This window comes from Capsicum annuum, chromosome 6 (genome assembly GCF_002878395.1).
Source record: "Capsicum annuum cultivar UCD-10X-F1 chromosome 6, UCD10Xv1.1, whole genome shotgun sequence".
Classification (NCBI taxonomy): domain Eukaryota; kingdom Viridiplantae; phylum Streptophyta; class Magnoliopsida; order Solanales; family Solanaceae; genus Capsicum; species Capsicum annuum.
The window spans coordinates 212,009,482-212,031,072 of record NC_061116.1 but is presented as its reverse complement, the minus strand read 5'-3'; the positions used below and the strand labels follow the sequence as shown (position 1 = coordinate 212,031,072).

Here is a 21,591-nt window from a genome sequence, read left to right as displayed (position 1 = left end):
ATGTTGTTAAGGCGTTGATTAGAAGTACACGTTCTGCTCTTTGATTCGATTTTATCAAATTTCAATTCAATTCTTTAATTTACAATTTTAAAAAGTAGACATCGAACACCGAATCAAACTATTTCAGTTTGGTTTGTTTTATTTCAACTTCGTTTTTATTTGATTCGGTATTCATAAATATTTGAACTTTTTGTCCTTCGTTAAAAGTGTCTGCTTTAGACAAAATTATTTCTTCAATATTTAAGAATTAAAAATTTATTAAATATTTTAATAAAACATATGTTATGTTTGCACTATTTTATTAAAGTGTGAAGGATCTTTGAGAAGTGATTTAAATTTTTTGCTCTTCATTAAAATTTTTTACAATAGACAAAATCATCTAATTTTAAATAATCAAATGTTACACGTGCGAGATACGTGGGGTTTAACTAGTTAATATAAAAACCTAAAACTCTTTAATTGCTTTACTTTTTACATTTTACTTTCCAAGTTTTCAGAGAGTTCTCATTATTTTCTCATCTTACTTTCATCTTACTTTTGTCATTCGTCAAGTTGTGATTTAGGTTTGTTTCTTTTCTTTCTCTTTTTATGGAAATATGTTATAATTAATTACCTTATGGAGTTAAGTTTTTAATAAGTTGTCTAATTCTTCATTCTTTTGTGTGCTCACATTTTATGTGAACGAAACTTTCAGACAAGCTACTGTGACTAGTGACTTAGAAATTGAACTACTTAGGTATCCACATAATATTACTTTGAGAGATAGTAGTTTAGACGTCTTAATAATTTACCAACTTAATTTTTATTGGAACTACTCTATGACCATTTTTTTTTTAATCTTTTTAGTGAAAACATTTAATTTTTTTCTTCAATCACATTATAATTGTAAAAAAAATCGAGAAAACCGAAAAACCGAAAAAATCACCGAAATAAAAAAATCGATTGCATATTGGTTTGATTTGGTTTATAAATTTAGAAAACTGACATTATTGATTTGATTATATTTTAATAAAAAACTGAACAAACCCGACCTATGTACACCCCTAGTTCTATGGTTCAAAGTTTGGCAGTTTTGGAGGGGGATCCTCCATTTTAATGCTTTTGCATCAATTGTGAAAATACAGAATCAGACTAATAATAAAACTTGAGATTGTCGTTAAACATCTAATAATACATCTTAGACCACATTTTAATTTTCTACTCATTAATATTTATAGTTTATAAGGTTTATATATTTGGGTTTGGTGGGGGTTTGAGGAGTGGGGGTTGGTGATGGAGGAGGATCATTTACTAAATTAATTCCCAAAAAGGAATAATTGGCAAAAGTAAATTATAACTTGGATTTGACTTAATATCCACTGACGGTTTAAACAAAAGTTTCGTAACATCAATGCAATATAACCAGTGATTTTCAGTAATAAAATTAAAGTTTCTTATCTAATTATTATGTTTAGATTACTTATTACAGTTAGGGTGGTTTGATAGAGTGTATAAGATAATACGGAATAGGTTGTATTAGTAATGCTGGGATTAATAGTGTAGGGATTAGTAATACTGAGATTATTTTTTATGCAGTGTTTGGTTTGATGTATTGAAAATAATAGATATTGTTATATTTTAAAAAAAATATTATTTATTTACAAAAATACCCTTGACATATTATAACTTTGTGTATTTTATTTGCAAAACTTTATTGTTCTATTTTAAAAATAAAATAAAAAGTAAAAATATAACTAATTATTTACTTTGAAATTTTAAGATTCAATCATTCACTTACAATTTTTTTTTTGTTATCTTTTCTTTATTTGTTCATCATTTATTTGTTGTTTCCATTCTGTGATGTTCTTACGTTGGAGGGAGATACGTGTAACTTTTGAATGAGACACTAGAATTATAATTAACATAAATTTGTGTTCCGTAAAATGTTAAGGCTAATTAGAAAAAATATTTTTATTTATGAATATCCTATTTACAAAATTAAAGTTTGTATGCAATCATGCAATTTATTTTTGGATTTTGACCAATATATATTTTTTAAGTTAATGGAGTAGTTTTTTTATGACTAAAATTATTTGGAGGGATATTATTATCTTGATAAATTGAAAAGAAATAAGTCACACTGAATAAATTGAAAAGATTTAGAAAAAGAATTAAAGAAATTTGAGGACGTTTTTGTCTTGACACATATTTATCCATGAATTACTAATCCCACCAAATTAGGTGTATTAGTTATACACTCTATAATACCACATGTATGATGTATAAGTTATTAATAAATTCAAAATTGCTACCAAACAATGTATTAAGTAATCCCACCATTTAATCCACCCTACCAAACGGGTCCTTAATGTTATGATTAGTTACCAGAAATTATCTTTCAACTCACATATTAGCGTTAAACAATTTCACACGATTAGTATACAAAAGTTGAACACTTGTAAATTAGGTGTTGTCAACAGGGCATGGCCAACTGCAAATTCTAGCTTCTTATTTCAGACTTGACAATCATACATTGCACCTAATTAACACTGACGTTGATTTTCATGGACATTTAAAATCAGATAAGAAAACAGATGGATGAAGTTCCATGCACACATATAGTGTCTGAGTAGTCTAAAGTAAAACATACTTTATAAGTATGGGACAGAGATGGGGTCGATGATATATATTAGTCTTTTCCTTGTAGCTTTCAAAATCAGACATGGATATGCTTGGTTATCTCTTTGTCCCCTTGCTTCATGTATCTCACATTCCCAGAAATTAATATGGCAATGAACGACTTGTTAAATACACGATACCGGAAATTAATATAGGATGAGATTGATTCAATTGACTGAGCAAAAAAGCCAGTATTTCTGCAAAAGTAATGATATTCACCTTAGTACAACAACTCAGTACATTAATTAATTTTTCTATAAAGAATCAAAAACCAGAAAAGTAAGTTCAATTTATCACGGAGTGATTGTTTTTCCAGTTGACTGGGAGTAAATCTAGCACAACTCTCATTGCTGCTCTTGAACTTTGAGGTGTTGAGATTTGGAGATTGTGTAGTAGGCAGCTGTTGCTCCCACATCGGAAGTGGAACACATAAGCTCCAGCATTATAAGGCTTTGTATGATAAGAATTGGGCACGACCTTACTTGAACAGGATCTGTTCTATAGGTTCGTACCACTGTATCCTTGATTCCTAAGGAGACAGAAAACCAAGTCTGGTTGATGACTCATGGCCATGAGACTAGAGCGTGATTAACAGTCACCCGTGGCTCTTCTAGTTGTGTGGTCCAGTAGATGATCGTTCTCAGACCTGTTGTTGAGGTCTGAGATGGTTTCATGGCTGTCTGACAGACTCATTTCTTTTTGCTTTTTCGTTAACAACAATGTCAGTGAGTTTCGTATCACAAAACTTGTTGCCAAAATGAATGGTTTGCACTTGGCTGACCTAAACAAGCACTTCACTATGGGTTCTGTTGGACTGGTGCTTCTATGTGACAAACACTTCTAGTTCTACATTAACTAGACTTACACGTCTTGCATACACCATACAGTTTGATCCTTTAAGCATGAAAATGAAAACCAAATGGTTGCAACTTGCAACCATTAGAAATTGACTTGCACTATCAGAACAAGTATGATATGGTCCAAGAAAACTGTCCCACGTGAAAAAATGTTTATATCCAAAGAAAACAACAACAACAAATGCTTCTGTCCAAGAGGAGAATACAAGAGCAATTTACTAACATATATTAAAAAAAGTTTCTTGGCATGTCTAAGAACCCTGCAGATGTTAACTTTTATTTTATTGGTTTCCTTGCTAGCAAGCACCATCATTCTTTTCTTCAATCCTCAAATTCTTTAAGCATTATAAAAGGAACACTTGTTACTTAGACTGTGACATGTCCAGGAACCCTGTAGAACTTGACAAAAAAATTACTGTATAAAACTTTTCTCATTTTATTGGTGTCTTTGCTAGAAACCACCATCATTCTTTAAGCATTTGCTCTTGTTTCCTTCATCTACTATTTTCCCCATTTTAGACCTATTGGAAAGAGATGAAAACTGAGATAAGGACCAGAACTGAGAACAACTAGTATCATTATTACCGGCTATATTCAAGCTTTAGAAAGAGATGTCTGGGGAAATCGAAGAGGTCGGAGAAGATATCAAGAGTACTACAATGAGCAGTAAAGATGCAGAAACTGGTGAAGTTTATGTAGTTGTCGGAAAAAATGACTTGCATGTTCTTCAATGGGCACTTGATCATGCTATTTCCTCTGGATTTCGCATCTGCCTCGTGCATATTTTTCCTACCATTAAGTACATCCCAACACCAGGTAACTTTTATGCTTACACTCCAAATCTATCTAAAAAAAAGTCAATACAGATACATAGGAGATGAGTCATTGCTATCAATTTCCTTTTTCTCTTTTGTTCTTTTTCAGTTTTTGGTTCATCTAGCTTTACCAATATCATAAACAAGACTGTATATTGAATAGAGTCACATATGGAGAGGGTGGATTTATTTAAAAAATAAGGGAACTCAAGAACATGAAGGGTATATATTGTATATACTGGTTCAGTTTTCTTGTTGCTGATGCTGTCTCATTAGTGAAAGATGTAGATGGACCTATACATACTAAATGTTAATTCCAAAGTTACTAATGAATATGTTTTGTTCTCCAGAGATAATTAATTGAAACTGAAAGATGGAGCTCAACAGCTCAAGAATCCTAGGATTCTTCGCTTAGTCTTTAGCGAGTTAATTGTTAGCTAACATGTGAATAAGTTCCCTACAGATTTCCCCAAGTACATTTTTCTGTATACTTTCTAGGAAAGAAGGGAATCTGGGATCACCGATAAAGTTTTGGCTCAAACCTGTGACCTACAGATTATGGGTTTCAGTCGTGGAATCAGCCAATGACAAGTGCATTAAGGAAGGGTGCTTATCATACAACCCCTTAGGGTGTGTTCCTTCCATGGACCCTACATGAATGTGGGTTGCCATGCACCACCCGACCTTTTCTCCGCTAGAAACAAAGGGAACTTTGATGGGGAGAAAAACAAAAATGAAACTGATATTTGCATCAGAATTGACTTGCTTGCACTACACTCTCTAATTGGGTGAGTCGCTCCCTCGACCTTGCGTGAATATGGAATGTTTTGAGCACCAAGCTACCTTTTCCTAGGAACCAAGGAAAAGTTGATGAAATAAAAGTAAAACGAAACAACTTGCTAAAGAACATAGCTAAGTTGAACTTTGTGTGATAGTTGGGAACTTATCGAGAAGCCGATTGAGCAAAGAGCAAGTGCAAGTCTACATCAATGAAGAGAGTAACCGGAGGAAGAATCTATTGGAGAAATATATTCGCCTATGCAATGATGCCAAAGTAGGTGCATGTCTATATCAATCAGAAACTTCACATCCAAAATGTTGTTACATGACAGTTCTTGATTTTACTTTGGCCGCTAGGTACCAGTTGATACTATGCTTGTCGAAAGCAATTCACCAGCTAAAGCATTACTTGACCTAATTCCTGTTGTCAAAATTACCAGCCTTGTCATCGGAACCAGGCTATCACGTTCCACAAGGTAAACATAGTTCTCCTCTACAACATGAAATTATCGGAGTTCAAGTGTGCTATACTGCTATAATGCTATTATTTGTCTAATTCAGGCGAGCAAGGAAGGGACAATATAAAGGAGAATATGTTCAAGAAAATGCACCAGAATTCTGTGAGGTTAAAGTGGTAGGCGAAGTACAGCAACCAAAAGAGAGTTTTAGTCGAAGGCAGCCTGAGATTCCAAGACATTCTGACAGGAATTTCCTTGAATGCATATGCTTTTCTAGAAAGTTTTATTGAAACATTGAAAGCAAGAATGTGACAAGTTATTTTCCCAGTACTTTAACTAACTGTAGACCAACATAGACCAGTATATTTGCTTCTTTGGATTCACTTTGCAAATTGGAAACAGATGTTTGTTACTAATTTACATGTTTAACAAAATATGCATCTTCAGTTAAACTTTTGTCCTTGTTCCTAAATGAATCTCATGTTCATTAACCTGTTTGTTTATGTTGAATGCGCTTCATTTCCTTGTTTTCTTCTACTGTTTTCTGCAATTTGGACTCTTGGTAAGATATGAAAACTGAGAAGAGACCACAGTTTTCACCCAAGGTAAAATGCTCCTGTTTTCACCGATCCAATGTGGTGAAGATGCCCATATTCTATGAGAGTAAGTGCAAGTGAAAAACAGGTGAGAAAGTGTCTCCATATCATCAGACATGCATAGAACACATTCCTCGGCCACTTGGATTCCCCATTTATGTAATCTGTCAACTGTGGCTAGTCTACCTTGTAGAGATAGCCAGCCATAGTAGAAGAAAACAATAGTCCGAGAGCTGGCACACTGAGGTTCCTCCTTTTTGCTGCTATCATTTACCACATTTGGGCTGAGAGGAATGCTAGAAGATTCCAAGCTACCAGTACTGATCCTAATCACAGAATTAGACAGATTGTGTTCCAGCTTCACATTTGAGGACAAAAGCAGAGCAAATGGTCAAGAATTCTAGATAGCCTGAATAGTTTCCCTACTTAGACAGATACTACTACCTGTATTAGTGTAGTGAAGTAGATAAATGTTGAGATCTAGTTTCTAGAGTCCAAATGGAACTAGTGCTTTGTAAATATTACACTTGGTTGATATAAAATTTTTATTTCAACCAACAAAAAAATGAAAACTGAGAAGAGGGACCAGAACTTAGAACAAGTAGCGTCATTATTACCGGCTACATTCAAGATTTATAGAAAGAGATGTCTGGGGAAATAGAAGAGATCGGAGATCAAGATAGCAAGAGTAGTACATTAACAAGCGAAGATGCAGAAATTAATGATGTTTATGTAATTGTTGGAAATACTGACTTGCATGTTCTTCAATGGGCACTTGATCATATGCTATTTCCTTCCGATTTCACATCTTCCTCGCACACATTTTTCCTCCCATTTAGCTACATCCCTACACCAGATAATTACATACTATTACACTTGCACTCTATACTTTATCTTAATAGATATAGGAGATGAGACATTGAGTGTTTGGTAAGGTCAATTCGCTATTTGTTTCTCCACTAGATTTCCTTATGCTTTTTTATTCTTTTTTAGTTTTTGATTCATCTAACTGTAGCTATAGTACAAACAAGATGGTAAATTCAAGACATCACATCAGCGAGAGTGGGGGACTGTCAATTCATTTACTGAACAAAGGATGATGCTTATGAACTTTGCAGCAGTTAGAGACTCCAAGTGCATTTTCTAATTACCTTCTAGGAGCAAAGGAAAATTTGATGGAAAAAGAAAATGCAAAATGAAACAACTTTCTAGAAAACATTGGTAAGCTGAATTTTGCATGATAGTTGGAAACTTATCAAGAAGCCAATTTAGCAAAATGCAAGTGCAAGCCTACATCAATGAAGAGAGTAACAGGAGGATATCAGACCATTCCTGGTGAAATCTCAACACATGATTGATAGATACCAAAAGCAAGAACTACAAGAAACAGACTAGTACTACGACAAACAAGCCTAAACCTTTGAAAACCAAAGTCAGTACCAGTTGAAAATTCCTTGTTCTGGAGGAAATATCCACTTGCCATTAGACCATTCTTGATGAAGTCTCAAGACATCAGGAGGATATGCAATGTTATCTGCAGTAGTAGGGAAGTAGACATACAACTCTTCTCCAACTATTCCACTGATGAATCCAAACCACCATCCATCATTGGCAAATACATCAACCACATCGTAGAGACGGAAGTTGTTTTCTGACAATATTTTATGTTGATCAGGTGGCACAGGGCGGACCTTGGATGCAGTGACAACATCCTCTAGTGGGGCACAGACTCATCATCAGAAAACAATGTCTTGTACTTGACTCTGTAAAGATAAGAGCCAATGGGAGAAATAATAGTTGCTGTGTAGTAAGAACCTATGAGTCCATCTTCTTGGCTTGCCACTTCAACTTCATCACCTTTTTCGAATGGTTTTTGAATCTGTTGTTTCTTGAATGCTATTTCTTTTATTGCCTTTGACATCCTATCAATTCTTGATTGGTGGAGTTCCTTTGAAAAATTTGTGTCTGCATTGATAAAGCCATTGAGAAACTCTACTGGAGACTGATTCAATTGAATGAAAAAAAGTGATGAACTTGACGGGCTTTTGCTAGTGAATTTATAGGAACAGAATTTTGTTGTCCTTATTTATCCAAATCATCAACAAGAGCGACAACGCCCTTAGAAGAGACTCCCCCAACAGTCTAAATTGTAATGTTCTAATTTAATTTCTTTCAAAACATGCACAGAAATACAATGCGCACACACACAAAAAAAACAAGTGAATACACAAACTTTATTTCAAGGAACAAAGTGTATAAAAGAGATAGGTGCTACACTAACCTGACAATGCTTTTGGCTAAGTTTTAACTTTCTTACATCCTCTTGAAGTTCCAAATTCAGTGTTCTTTTCCTCTTCTTCGGAACTGCTGAGATCCTCCAAATGTCTAATGTTGGTACAAGGTTTTTTGGAGTAGGGCACGACATGGAAGGTGGACTTGTCGACGAGGTAGAATATCAACATGTCCCCTAGCTCCAACATATGATGCACCACAAACCGTGGCCAGTCTCCTTTACATATGAAGTAATCAGACGTCTCCCTCGCTATCTTGACTTCCCATAACATCCCTTCATTCGTTTTCAGTAAGGCCGTCTTCGCCAACATCTTCTTGTTTTCTTTAACAAAAGCACCCGGCATTCGCTAACAAGTCACATCAGCGATGTTAGGAAAACTCAGTTACAAAGCAACAATATAGATGTGGACTTTTTATTAACAATAACAACATATTCAGTATATCCTCACAATGTGAGGTCTAGGGAGGGTAAATATAATACTCCCTCCATCCCATTTTATATATTGTCATTTCTTTTTAGTCCGTTCCAAAAAAAAAAAAAAGCATCTTTCCTTATTTGATAACTATTTAATGGCAATATTCCATTTTATCCTTACTGGATTCCACTTAATAAGAAAAGATAACTAAAAAGTAAACTTTTAAGAGATAATTTTGTAAATTTTACAAAGTCATCACTCATTTCTTAAACTCCATGTCCGGTTAAAAAGCAACACATAAAATGGTAGGGAGTAACAAATTATTACTCCTAGCAGTCTCTGAAACAACAAAAATCACCAAAACTCCAAGACCAAAACATTACGAGCAAGACAAAATACAGCTGCCTGCTTGCTACCTACCACCTATGCTATGTAGCTTAGCCAGAAAATGAACTTACTATTTTATCAAGGCTTGTTCAAGTAAATGCTTGGAAAAAGATGGTCTTTTTATCAACAACATACTCATTATCTGCCCAGGGTAAAGTGCACGCAGTCAGTACCAATACCTTACTGACGAGGTAAAGAGGTTGCTTCCGGACTCTGACTCAAGACAAAAACATTCTTAAAAAAATGACATAATACAAGAATAGGCAATAAACCAACAGATAATAACAAAAAATAGGCCTACCACAAAGTAGTACGGCACTCGACCTCTCTGAAACAACAAAAATCACCAAAACTTCAAGACCAAGACATTACGAGAAAGACAAAACACTAGCAGAGACACACTCCTACGTACTGCAAATGTACCTTAACTAGTAAAAAAATGAACTTACTATTTTATCATTAAAGCCTCGTTCAAGCAAATGCTTGGAGAAAGATGGATGCTTGCTTGGATCTACCTCTAGCATTTTCAAAATTGCAATTAGTGCTGAAGTTGTACCGTACGAATATTTGTTGTTTTCGTTTATGCAAATTTCATTTTCACACAATATTTGTGTGAGGGGTGGGTCATAATATCATGAGAAATAAGCTATTTTGTTTTTTTACCACGTGGCATTTCTCACTTTTTCATGTATATCTCTCTTTCCTAGTCTTGTAAACTTTTTTCTTTTTTTCGTTTAAATGAAAGCCATGTAATATATACGGCCTATAGATTGAGTTTTGTTAGTGAAGAGTTGAAAATTCCTCCAAGGCATGATGGGTTTTAAACAAGTTTTAAATTTAGATAAAGATAGATCCATGTTAATTTTTAAATAATCAAATATGTAGATGTAAAGTTATGTATTAATTGAACTATAAATTCGGAATAAAGATATGCTTAAAAGATTAGCAAAATTACATATTCTTAAATCTCTTAGGAATAATGTCAGAAGTCATATTTCTATTATATACACTAAATATGAGACTTTACAGTATTAGAATCTAATTTATTGGAAAGCTAGTAACTTAGACTAATACAATGGATCCTATCTTCTATAATATTCTAAAAAATGAACATTTAAAAATCAACTAATGCCGAATAAATTACATGGCCTCTAGCTTATGTTAAATGCGTGTACGTACATCTAATTACGGAGTTAGCAGAAAGGTTGTTGATTAATCAAATCGAATGAATAAATATATTTATTTCTCCATACAGCTTGCAAATGAAGCAAAATAGATGTATATTCATCAATTTGGCTCTAGCATTCAAAAGTACTATCCAACTTTACAACAACTTTTCCAATATAATTAATCTGCAAGGGAACTATCAGTATCAGGTAACAACACAAAGACTAGTAAAGTGAAGTGACTATCAGAAGTAAGATTTCATCATTGCCACCACCACGATTTATTATTTGAATCCAATTATAGAATTTTGATGCATTTTTTTCATCGTACTAATATAAGATGAATTGCAAATTATAGCAACTATCTAAATTTTTTATTTAAAATATTGAATTATTCATTTTAAAATATTGATCAAAATCAATATAAATTAAACCTCGAAAAATGTAAAGGTAAGCCTCATTAAATTTGAATTTGTATTTACTGATTCAAAGGAATAGAAGGTACATGGCTAATTCATTGAACAATTTAATTGGGAGTCGTTTTGTCTTCTCGGGTAATAACCCACATTTTAATATTAATTCATCATACAAATTAAAACGTACAATTAATTTTTGGTACAATATTAGCATAACGAATATTGTAGGATTGAAGGTACAGATGACATTTTAATTTAGTGCAGGAGTAAAATGGTAATTCAGTTTTGCCCCAAATCTTTTAAACTTTTTAGTATAAGTAGTTTAGTCTATGTGCGTTACACATCAATATAAAAGATTATCACAATTCATTACAAAGAAGTTGGTAAAATATTACTTAGTTGAATTTCAGATATTCATGTTCTGTCGGAATTATTGAACTGCAAATATCTAACAATTGTCATCAAATAATTTGTGATGGTCAACAATTTTCATGATACAGGAAATTGAAAAAATTTAAAACATACTGTATTAATTAACTAATACAATATAGCCAACACGTGACCCAAAAGAATATATGCAATTATACAATTCATCAAACATCTTGCTGAAAGCATGCAAAGAAAATTGAATTCGATGGAAATTAAAATAATAAATTATCTACTGAACTGGAGAACTAACACTTTTATAGTTATGATCTAAATGCAAAATATATAAGAAAAGGATTCTCACAAAATTAAAAATAAATTATCTGCCTCAATTTCATCTTAAAAATTCAGTATCCAATTAATTAGTTAAATTCGATAGACGTGAATCACTTATTAAGTCTATCTTTATGCATAAAAGTCTACACAAATTACAAGTAAAAACAAATTCAAATACATTATTACTAAAACAAACTTATTTTCTTTTTGGCTAAGTAGCGAACTTGAATGCAGAAGCAATAACGATCACTCAAAAAGAAAAATCATAGTAGGTTTATAGTTTATATTAGGTGAAATGATCTGATGGACCCTTGTACTTGTCCGAGTTTGTAATGTGGACACTTCTACTTATCTTTTTGTCATCGACGAAATGATCAGATAGACCCTTATACTAGACTGGGTTTGTAATGTAGACACTTCTACTTACCTTTTTGTCATCTGAACTTTTAAATCCATCTAAACATGATATTTTAAACCCCTTTCTCATTAAATTAATATGGGTGTGATACAACCGACTCCACGTGGCATGCCACGTCATTTTTAAGTGACACATAAGAAATTAAGTATTAAATATATATATATAATATAAATAATATTTAAAAAACAAAGGAAAAAAAAAAACCCTCCTCCTCATTTTCTTTTCTTCATACTCTCAATCCATTCCAACTCTCACAATACTTTCTCAACTACCATTAATCTAAAAAGTTGATCAAATAATTGTTACGACAATCTTATAATCAAAACAATTCATAATAAAATTCTTATTCCTTCACATCTTTTTAAAGGTATTTATTTTCTACATGTATATCCATTTTCATGGAAAAAATATAATTTACAATGAAAATAGGTGGTTATGTTATAGGAGTTGATATTGGAGTTGGCGATTTATTTGCCAAAGGAAGGGGGTGTCGAAGTGAGTTTTTGTTTGGGGGAGAAGGGGGAGGGGAATGGTGGTGTTGGGTGGGAAGTGGGGGACGATGAAGGCGGGAGGGGAATGGTAGTGCTAGGTGGGGGGTTTGGGAGGGGAATGGTTGGCTGGACGATGTTGTGGTGTTGGTGTTGGGTGGAGGGTGCGGGAAGTGATACAAGAATAATTACGGATATGGACTTAAGAGAGGGCGTGTTAGACCCGAGACTTGGTGCGTGCAATTGAAGTGTAAAAAAGGCCCAAAACACATCAAAATCAATCCACTCCTAACACTTGATGGGCGCCCTTTAGTGGAGGGACCTTTTGGTCATCTTAGTTTAGGGCTTGGAAAAGCCACCAAAACCGAAATGAGGGTGATACTAGTGTGGAATCACTAGTGTTGCAAAACTTGGTTCGAAACCTTGGTGCTTGAGTGGCTCACGCCCTCTTATGTCATTGGAAAAGTGTAAGTGTTGCTTTTTACATCTATTAAGGGTCTTAGTGTTTGAAATACACTTAGGTTCTTAGTTCTTGTAAAAGTTGATGTCTCACTACCTATTTTTACTTCTTTTAATCGTTTGTTGTTGTTATTAGTGAAACCATTGATTCTTGTTATCTGTGTTATTACTCCTCTTGTTCATCTCGTGTAGTTGCTGCCTTGGTGTGATTTCTCCTTGTTATTGTTGAGTTGGTGGCTGGTTTGTTACCAAAAGGAGGTCCTACAGGTTGTGTCTCCTCTTTGGGTGTTGTGTTTTCTTCTTGTTCTTGTGTTTTGTATCTTGTTTCCGTGTTGTGGATTGATTTCACTATCATTTGATGTCTTAATTCTTTTGAGTCATTGTAATACGTCCTTGTGTTTTCCTTACTCGTTGGAGTCATTGTAAACATTGGATTCACCTCTCAACACCTCTCGGAGTACAAGCAAGCTTACAACATTTGTGAGATTGAGTGTGACGGATTCGAGAGACAAGAAATAAAAAGAGAGAGTGAGGATATTTTTGTGCAACTAATGTGTTTTTTTTTTGTTTTGTAGGTAACTTCTTGGCCATAATGGAAACCATTTTGGCCTACCTTGATTCTATTTCCGAAAACCATTTTCTCTTACCATATTTTAAAACTCCTTAATTATATTAGGGGAAATGAGTGAAAAGATAATGTTGTCTAAAGGAAAGTCTTTTAATAAAAATCAAAAATTTCAAATCAATTTTCTAAAAATTGTAATTTATAGCACCTTTCATGTAGTTTTTGAATTTCTAAATTTTAATTTTAAAAATAAATTAATGTAATCTAATTTAACTTTGAAATTTAATCAAAATGACTTATGAAAAATAAGAAGAGCAACTAAAAAGGAATAGAGGGAGTAATGAGATAGTAGCCTTTTCATTAAGAAGAAAAAAAACTCATCAACTTTGAAAAATAATAAATACATAAATGTTGATGAGTACCCTTCCCAGACCCCACTATGTGGGAATACATTGAATTTATTATTGTTGTTGTATAAATGTTGATGAGATAATATTTAGAACTTTTATCACGTGTTTTAGGATTTCTTAATTTTTAAATTATATTTTTTCTCCTATCATATTTCAAGACTCTTTAATTATATTGGAGGAAATAAGGAAAAGAAAGTTTTGTCTAAAGGAACGTCTTTTAATAAAGGGCAAAAATTTCAAATTAATTTTCTAAAAATTGTAATTTATAATACTTTTTATGTAATTTTTGAATATCTAAATTTTGTTCTAAAAAAATAAATTAATGTAATCTAATTTAGCTTTGAAACTTAGTCAAATTAATTTACGAAAAATGAGGAGAGCAATTTAAAAGGAAAGAAAATGATATAGTAACCTTTTTTCATTAAGAAGAAAGAAATTTATCAACTTAGAAAAATAATAAATACATAAATATTGATGAGATAATATTTAGAACTCTTATCATGTGTTTTAGGATTTCTTAATTTTTAAATTATATTTTTTTCTCTTATTATATCTCAAGACTCCTTAATTATATTAGAGGAAATAAGTGAAAAGATAATTTTATCTAAAGGAGAGTGGCAAAAATATCAAATCAATTTTTTAAAAATTGTAATTTATAAACTTTTCATGTAGTTTTTGAATATCTAAATTTTGATCTAAAAAAATAAATTAATGTAATCTAATTTAGCTTTGAAACTTAATTAAATTTACTTACGAAAAATGAGAAGAGCAATTAAAAAGGTATGGAGGGAGTACTGAAATAATAATTTTTTTTTTCATTAAGAACAAAAAAACTCATCAACTTAGAAAAATAATAAATACATAAATGTTGATGAGATAATGTTTATCATATGTTTTAGAATTTTTTTATTTTTTAAATTATTTTTTTCTCCTATCTTATTTTAAGACTCCTTAATTATATTAGGGGAATAAGTAAAAAAATAATTTTATCTAAAGGAGAGTTTTTTAATAAAGGACGAAAAATTTAAATTAATTTTCTAAGGGTTTCACACTTTTAGGGTCCGTTTGGCAATGAAAATTTTTTTCTTTTTTCCGAAAATTTTTTCCGGAGTTGAAAATTGTGGTGTTTGGCCATGAAAATTCGAAAAATAATTCTGAATTTATTTTTCTAAAAAGGGAAAACAGGTTTTTGTTGTTTTCACAATTTTTCAACTTCAATTTCAACTTTTATTATTATTACATATAACCCCAATCTTTTAAATTTTTACATAAAATTCCCCTTATAACATTACTTTTTCAATATTACGTATGTAGTAGTTTTAAAGAATAAGATAATTATAATTTCAAACTTAATGTTATCCTAATTAATATATATCTATTTTTCTCTCTCATCATTATTTTTATCCCTTATTTAATTTTCTCCCTTATTTAAGACATTATTTTAATGCTAATTTATATTTATACCCATAAATATATAAAGTATTATATTTATAATATAATAGAAATATACAAAGTATGTTATATATAAAGTTTATATCATTTATATACCATATACACATATATATAAATATACAAAGTATTAAAAAATATACTAAGCATATTTATAATATGAGAAAATACATAATTACCCCATTGATCTTGTCCGAGATTTGCAAAAAGACACCTAAACTTTAACTTCGACCTATTACCCCATGATTCTTCTTTATTTCGTTGCAAACACAATATTTTGACCCCTTGCGTGTACACACGCTCCACAGATGCGTGAAAGGGTTCAAATTTGACTTTTTGGACCAATTACAAGCTGTCATGTGTAAAATAATTTAATATATAATTTATATTTTTTTTAAAAAAATAATATTTATTTATTTTTAAAAATTATTTAATACCCCCCACCCTACCCCCGCAAACCCCCATCCACCATTGTCTTCTTCCTTAACTTCTTCTTCATCACCATCACTCAACAACATCAATTACAACAACAACAACATCATCATTATCACCATAACCCCACCATTTCTTCTTCAACATAATGCCACCATTAAAGCTCCTCCATTGAAGTTTTTTTTTTTTTTTAAATCATATCATTAAAGCTCCATTTTGCTATTAAATCATATCATTTAACTACCCACCATTTCTTCTTCAACACAATATCTTCTTCAACACCATTAAAGCTCTTTAACACAATGTCACCATTAAAGCTCTTTCATTGAAGCTTTTTTTTTTTTTAAAGCTCCATTAAAGCTCCTCCATTAAAGCTTCATTAAAGCTCATTTAACTATCTTTAAAACTCAATTCAATCATAAAACTAATTTTTGAATTGATTTGAACAAAAAAAAAATTGGACGGGGAGAGTGCTGGACGCAAGGAGGTGAGAGGGAGGGGGAAGTACTGGACGCGAGAGGTGGGGAGGGAAGGTGCTGGATGAGGGGAGGGGGAGGTGTTGAATTAGGGGTGGGGGTAAGAGGGGGGGGGGTGGGGTGTTAAATTAAATAAAAAGAAAAATTATATTAAAAAGATAAAAATATATGAAATTAAAAGTATTTGACACGTGACAACACCTGATTGACGCGTGTATTTCACTCTCCTTATTGTGATTGAGATTCAGCGAAAAATGATGTGTTTGCAACGAAATAAAAAAGAATCATGGGGTAATAGGTCGAAGTTTGCAAAACTCGGATAAGATCAGGGAGGTAATTATGTATTTACTCTTATAATATAAATATACAAAGTTTGTTATATATGAAGTTTATATCATGTATATACCATATACATACATATATAAAAATACAAAGTATAAAGAAATATACTAAGCATATTTATATATTTATGGTATATGATATAATATACCATAAATATGTAAAGCATGTTTTACGTAGAAATAATTTATTCACACACAGTAATATCTTTCATGTATAAGAAAATTAAAGAAATAAATTAGCGGGCACCCTAAAATGTAATAACAGCTCATCATTTCCTATTTTTTAGGAACAAAAAATGAAGGAAATAAATTAAATAAATTCCTAAATAAATAAATTTGTTTGAAAGATAATATTTGTTACCTAAAAAATAGGAAGCAGTGATCTGTTAATATAATATCCATATTTAAAATTTTCAAATATGAGAAAATAGCTATTAATGTAAATATTATATATGCCATAATTGAAATTCATTAAATATGACCATGTAAATGTAATTATTTTTATAATAATGGCTAATTGTGTTCTTTTTTCATTAGTAGGTAAATTTTAGTTGGGTGATTTTGATAGTTTGTAAAAGTTAGAGTACAAAATCATATTTAAAAAAGTTTTTTCAAAAGTCAAAAAGAATTTCAAAAAAGATATGGTCAAACACAATTCCAACTCCAGTTTCAACTCCAACTCCAAAAATTTTTAATTTTCATGATCAAATGGCTACTTAATATATTGTAGATGTAGATGTAGACATGGACGTAGATAGATATGATATGATGATTAGTGAGTTAATAAGATTGAAGATATTCACCTTACAACAAATTATTACTCGTCCATTTCACAAAATATTTGTTACAATTTTCTTTTTGAAAGTGAAACGATATGAACTTTGTCTAATATTTTAGATATATCTTTTTCATTATATTGATATGAGAAAAACTGTAATTTATAATACTCCTCGTATTATTTCAAATATCTAAATTTTAATTTTAAAAATACAGAATCAGTTTAATCTAATTTAATTTTGAAAATTAATCAAATTAACTCTTGAGAGATGAAATGTGACAACTATTTTAAAATGAATGGAGTAGTACATGATTAGTTTTTCTATAAAGAGAGTAACCGGAGGAAGAATCTCTCGGAGAAATATATTGGCCTATGCATGATGCCAAAGTAGCTAGGTTTAAGTCTATACCAATCGGAAACCTCCAAAGAAAATTCGAAAGCTTTGTTACATGATAGTTGTTGATTTTAGTTTGGCTGCTAGCTAGGTACCAGTTGATACAATGCTTTGTTGGAAGCAATTAAAGCATTGCTTGACCTTGTTCCTATTGTTCAACATTACCTTCCTAGTCATTGGAACTAGGCCCATCGCGTTCCATAAGGTTATGTGTAGTTTTCCACTACAATATGAAATTATCAAAGCTCAAAAGGTGTAATACCGACTATTGTTTTTTTATTTCCTTGGTTTTCTTCCCGCAGACAGTTGTGGATTTCTTTTCTTTTCTTTTCTTAGCCTTTATACTATGAGAAGGTGATAGTTTACTGATGAAGAGGCAGTTTACTTACGTCAGAGTATAAAGTAATTAATGACGACATTAAGAAATGTTAGAAAAATTGCACATCTATGGATGCTAACAAAAAATTGGCAAAGTGAATGGTTTGCACTTGACAGAAGACTTCACTATGGGGTCCGGATCCAGTGCGTCCAACACTTAGTTTTACATGATACATATATATCCTGACGTTTTGCATACACTTTTATCTTTTGATCCTTTAAGCATGAGAAGTGAAAATTCTGACAAAACAAATCATGAGAAAAGGAAAGAGCAAGAAAATTGGAAATTGACTTGCATTGTCACAACATAAGAATAGGGTCCAAGAAAACTTTTTCACATGAGAAAAAGTTAATGCCCTAGGAGAAATACTTAGAGTGTTATGGTCCAAGGTATATTTTTTACTTGGCGGAATGCATCGCCAGATCTTTCAACTTGACAGGATCTTTCACTTTGACAACTCAAATGGACGTTGCTCATTTTAAGTACCTAAACCAACTAAAAATTGTGTCATTTTGACACCTTTCGGCACCAGCTCTGGTGCGTGGATTGCACACCCTTCCAGCATGGATCAAATGACCAATTAATTTGTGCCAACTCATTTTAAATGGCCATGACATCATTATATACACCCACCATTTATTTTTTAAACAAGAAAGGACCAAAATGCATGAATTTTTTTACTAAATCATTACAAAAAAGCACCCCCCCCCCTCCCCACAACATCTTTCCCACCCAATTTTCTTTGAGCTTAATTTTCCAACCACAACGACTAAAAAAAATATGGAGAAGGAGGAGGTCAATTGAATCAGAAAATTAATTAACGTAAGAAAAGCATAAGACTCCAGTATAGAGTGCGCAATAGAAGTTGAAGCTTTGAACTTAGCACGTAGCAAATTAAAGCATAACCAGAAGATGGCAAAGATAGAATATCTTCCCAATTACAATCTGGCATATATCCGTATTACATGCCTACACACAACCAATCATCAGCCCAAAAAAAAAGATCAAAAATTAACTTGTACATTATTATCACAACAAAAAGTAAAATAAGAGTGGATAACCAACTTTCAAATAAGAGGGATAAAGCGGGTGTTGATTTCTCTAGTGGCGCAGACATCAGAGTCTTGTACTTGACTCTGTAATGAGAAGGGCCAAAAAGAGAAACAATAGTAACTGAGTAGCTAGTAAGAACCTAAGAATCCATTCTCTTGACTTGCTAGCTCAACTTGCATTGATCACCCTCTTGGAACTTTATTTTTGTCTTTTGGTTTTTGGATGCTATCTTTTTTATTGCCTTGGTCAGTATCCTACTTCTTTCTTGGTGGAGTTTCTCCAAATGATTTGTTTCAGTGTTGGTTGAAGCCATTGAGAAACTCTACTAGAGATTGATTCAACTGAATGAAAAAAAAAAAAAAAAGTGAGGAACTATGGAGCTTTTGCTAGTGAATTTATAGGAAAATTTTCCTTTGTCTAATTGGCTTATTAAATAGGGATTAGAAAGTAGGAATGAGTGACCTAAATAATGGATTAAAAAAAAAAAAAGACCAAAATATAGCTTGTAAAAATAAAGTTTATACTTTCTATGTATGACCGTCATGGTCAACAGATTATTATATTATATATTTAGTAAATAAGATCTTTAAAAAATAAAGTGACCAAAAAAGCATATAAAAATAAAGTTTTGTTATGAAATATATATAAAGAAAGGACAAGAAGAATAAATAGAAATACAAGAGAGAGACTTCTTTATTTCTTTCGATGGATGAGAGATCTTAAAATTGAAAATACAATGAACAAAACCTTTCTATTTAAAGGAGAAATTTACTCGTAGTCTGAGTAAAAGACAGATATTTCAAATCCTAATAGTTATCAAAGTAGATTTTGATAGACATTTAATGTAAATACATTTATAACACTCCACCTTGAATGTCTAATTAGTAGATAATGTGCCTCGTTAAAACCTTACTAGAAAAAACTCCGTAGAAAAAAATCTAGTAAAAGAAAAAGAGTACACATCTCTAACAATACGCATATAGGCTACCTCATTAAAAACCTTATAGGAAACCCAGTGGGATAAAACCTCGTAAGAAAAAAAGAGTACAATGCGTATTAACTCCCCTAATGAGATCATCCTTGAACCTTTGCACAATCTTCTTGAAAGTTGCAATTGGAGGAGACTTGGTGAATAAATCAGTCACATTGTTACTTCAACGAATCTGTTGCACGTTAATATCACCATTCTTTTGTAGCTCATATATGTAGAAAAACTTTAGTGAAGTGTGCTTCGTTCTATCTCCTTTTATGAATCCTCTATTAAGATGTGTTATGCATGCTGCATTATCTCTGTATAAAACTGTGGGTACATTGTCACATTTTAAACCACATTTTTTCTCGAATGAGATGTATCTTGGACCTCAACCATACACATTCTCGACTTGCTTCATGAATAGCTATTATCTCAGCATGGTTTGATGAAGTGGCTACGATAGATTGCTTTGTATATCTCTAAGATATGACAGTATCCCCATATGTGAACACATGTCTTATTTGACACCGAGCTTTATACGGGTCAGATAAGTACCCAGTATCAGCATAACCAACAAGATTAAGACTGCAGGCTTTCGGTATTTGACTTGAATTATCTTTTGAATGAGGATCTGATGATAATTCCTAACATATTTCATAGCTGCATATAATCTCCCCCTTATGTTAGGAAAACTAACATACATCCTCCATTTTCTTTAAGGATTTCATCGTTGTGCATCTTGGTATATTCATTAATGGTATACCGCATATCAAAATTATTAAATGAAATAGTTGGTTCCTGACCTTGAACCAATTAAGAGGGAAGAAATAATCACAATTTATTGGTCTAATGCATACAAGTGCTATTGTATGCAACATATCATATTTCAGACCAACACATAAGACTTTGTTCTCATTAGTAATGGTTTAGCTATTTATCAAAGTCATTCAATGCTAAACCATCATCATCAAGATGAATTGTCTTGATTACATAATCTGAAAGTTAAACTCTTAACTCAATTTTATTGAGCAAGCAACATTTATGAATGTCAAACGTCAGGTTGACAATAAGTGTACATGTGATCATCTTATATCAGTGCATCTTAATAGATCACAGTACAGGTGAACGGGCCCATATTCACCTTTTATACTTTTCAGATTTAAGGGATTCAATCCCAACATTAGTTGGTCCAACTAACTTATCATGAGAACAAGCGACATAAATAATTCTCAAAAAATCTTTTAGTTCTTCAATACATGTCTAATACTCAATATGCACATCTTCGAGATGTCACAATCGTTCACATAAATTTATGAACTTTTATTCTAGTAAACTCCAAGTTTACCATGGCATGTACTTTTTTCTTTAGTAAATTTCAGATTTACTATTACATGAATAAATTTCAGATTTACTACTTTAGAAGTAGATTTGAA

At 31.9% G+C, this 21,591-nt stretch overlaps 1 protein-coding gene and 2 non-coding genes across 3 annotated transcripts; 2 read left to right on the top strand and 1 right to left on the bottom strand.

Moving 5' to 3' along the window:
* Positions 1 to 2,805: 2,805 nt before the first annotated feature.
* Positions 2,806 to 6,020, top strand: LOC107875892 (U-box domain-containing protein 35). Its single transcript, XM_016722773.2, has 4 exons — positions 2,806 to 4,331; positions 5,266 to 5,384; positions 5,468 to 5,586; positions 5,672 to 6,020. The coding sequence occupies exons 1-4, from the start codon at positions 4,127 to 4,129 to the stop codon at positions 5,856 to 5,858; spliced, it is 630 nt and encodes a 209-aa protein (XP_016578259.1). The 5' UTR covers positions 2,806 to 4,126; the 3' UTR covers positions 5,859 to 6,020.
* LOC124899927 lies at positions 3,131 to 3,348 on the top strand. Its single transcript, XR_007057487.1, has one exon. It is a non-coding gene; the product is annotated as a small nucleolar RNA U3 (small nucleolar RNA).
* Positions 6,021 to 6,621: 601 nt separating the features above from the next.
* Positions 6,622 to 9,867, bottom strand: LOC107875891. Its single transcript, XR_001675903.2, has 4 exons — positions 9,709 to 9,867; positions 8,446 to 8,803; positions 7,605 to 8,129; positions 6,622 to 7,011 (listed from the first exon to the last, which is right to left on the bottom strand). It is a non-coding gene; the product is annotated as an uncharacterized LOC107875891 (transcript).
* Positions 9,868 to 21,591: the final 11,724 nt, after the last annotated feature.

Bases quoted from the DNA above. Each gene is read 5' to 3' on its own strand.
- LOC107875892 (XM_016722773.2), top strand. From the start codon at position 4,127: ATGTCTGGGGAAATCGAAGAGGTCGGAGAAGATATCAAGAGTACTACA. The intron at 4,332-5,265 runs GTAACTTTTATG...TTTGTGTGATAG, and splicing joins TAAGTACATCCCAACACCAG to TTGGGAACTTATCGAGAAGC. The intron at 5,385-5,467 runs GTAGGTGCATGT...TTTGGCCGCTAG, and splicing joins GCCTATGCAATGATGCCAAA to GTACCAGTTGATACTATGCT.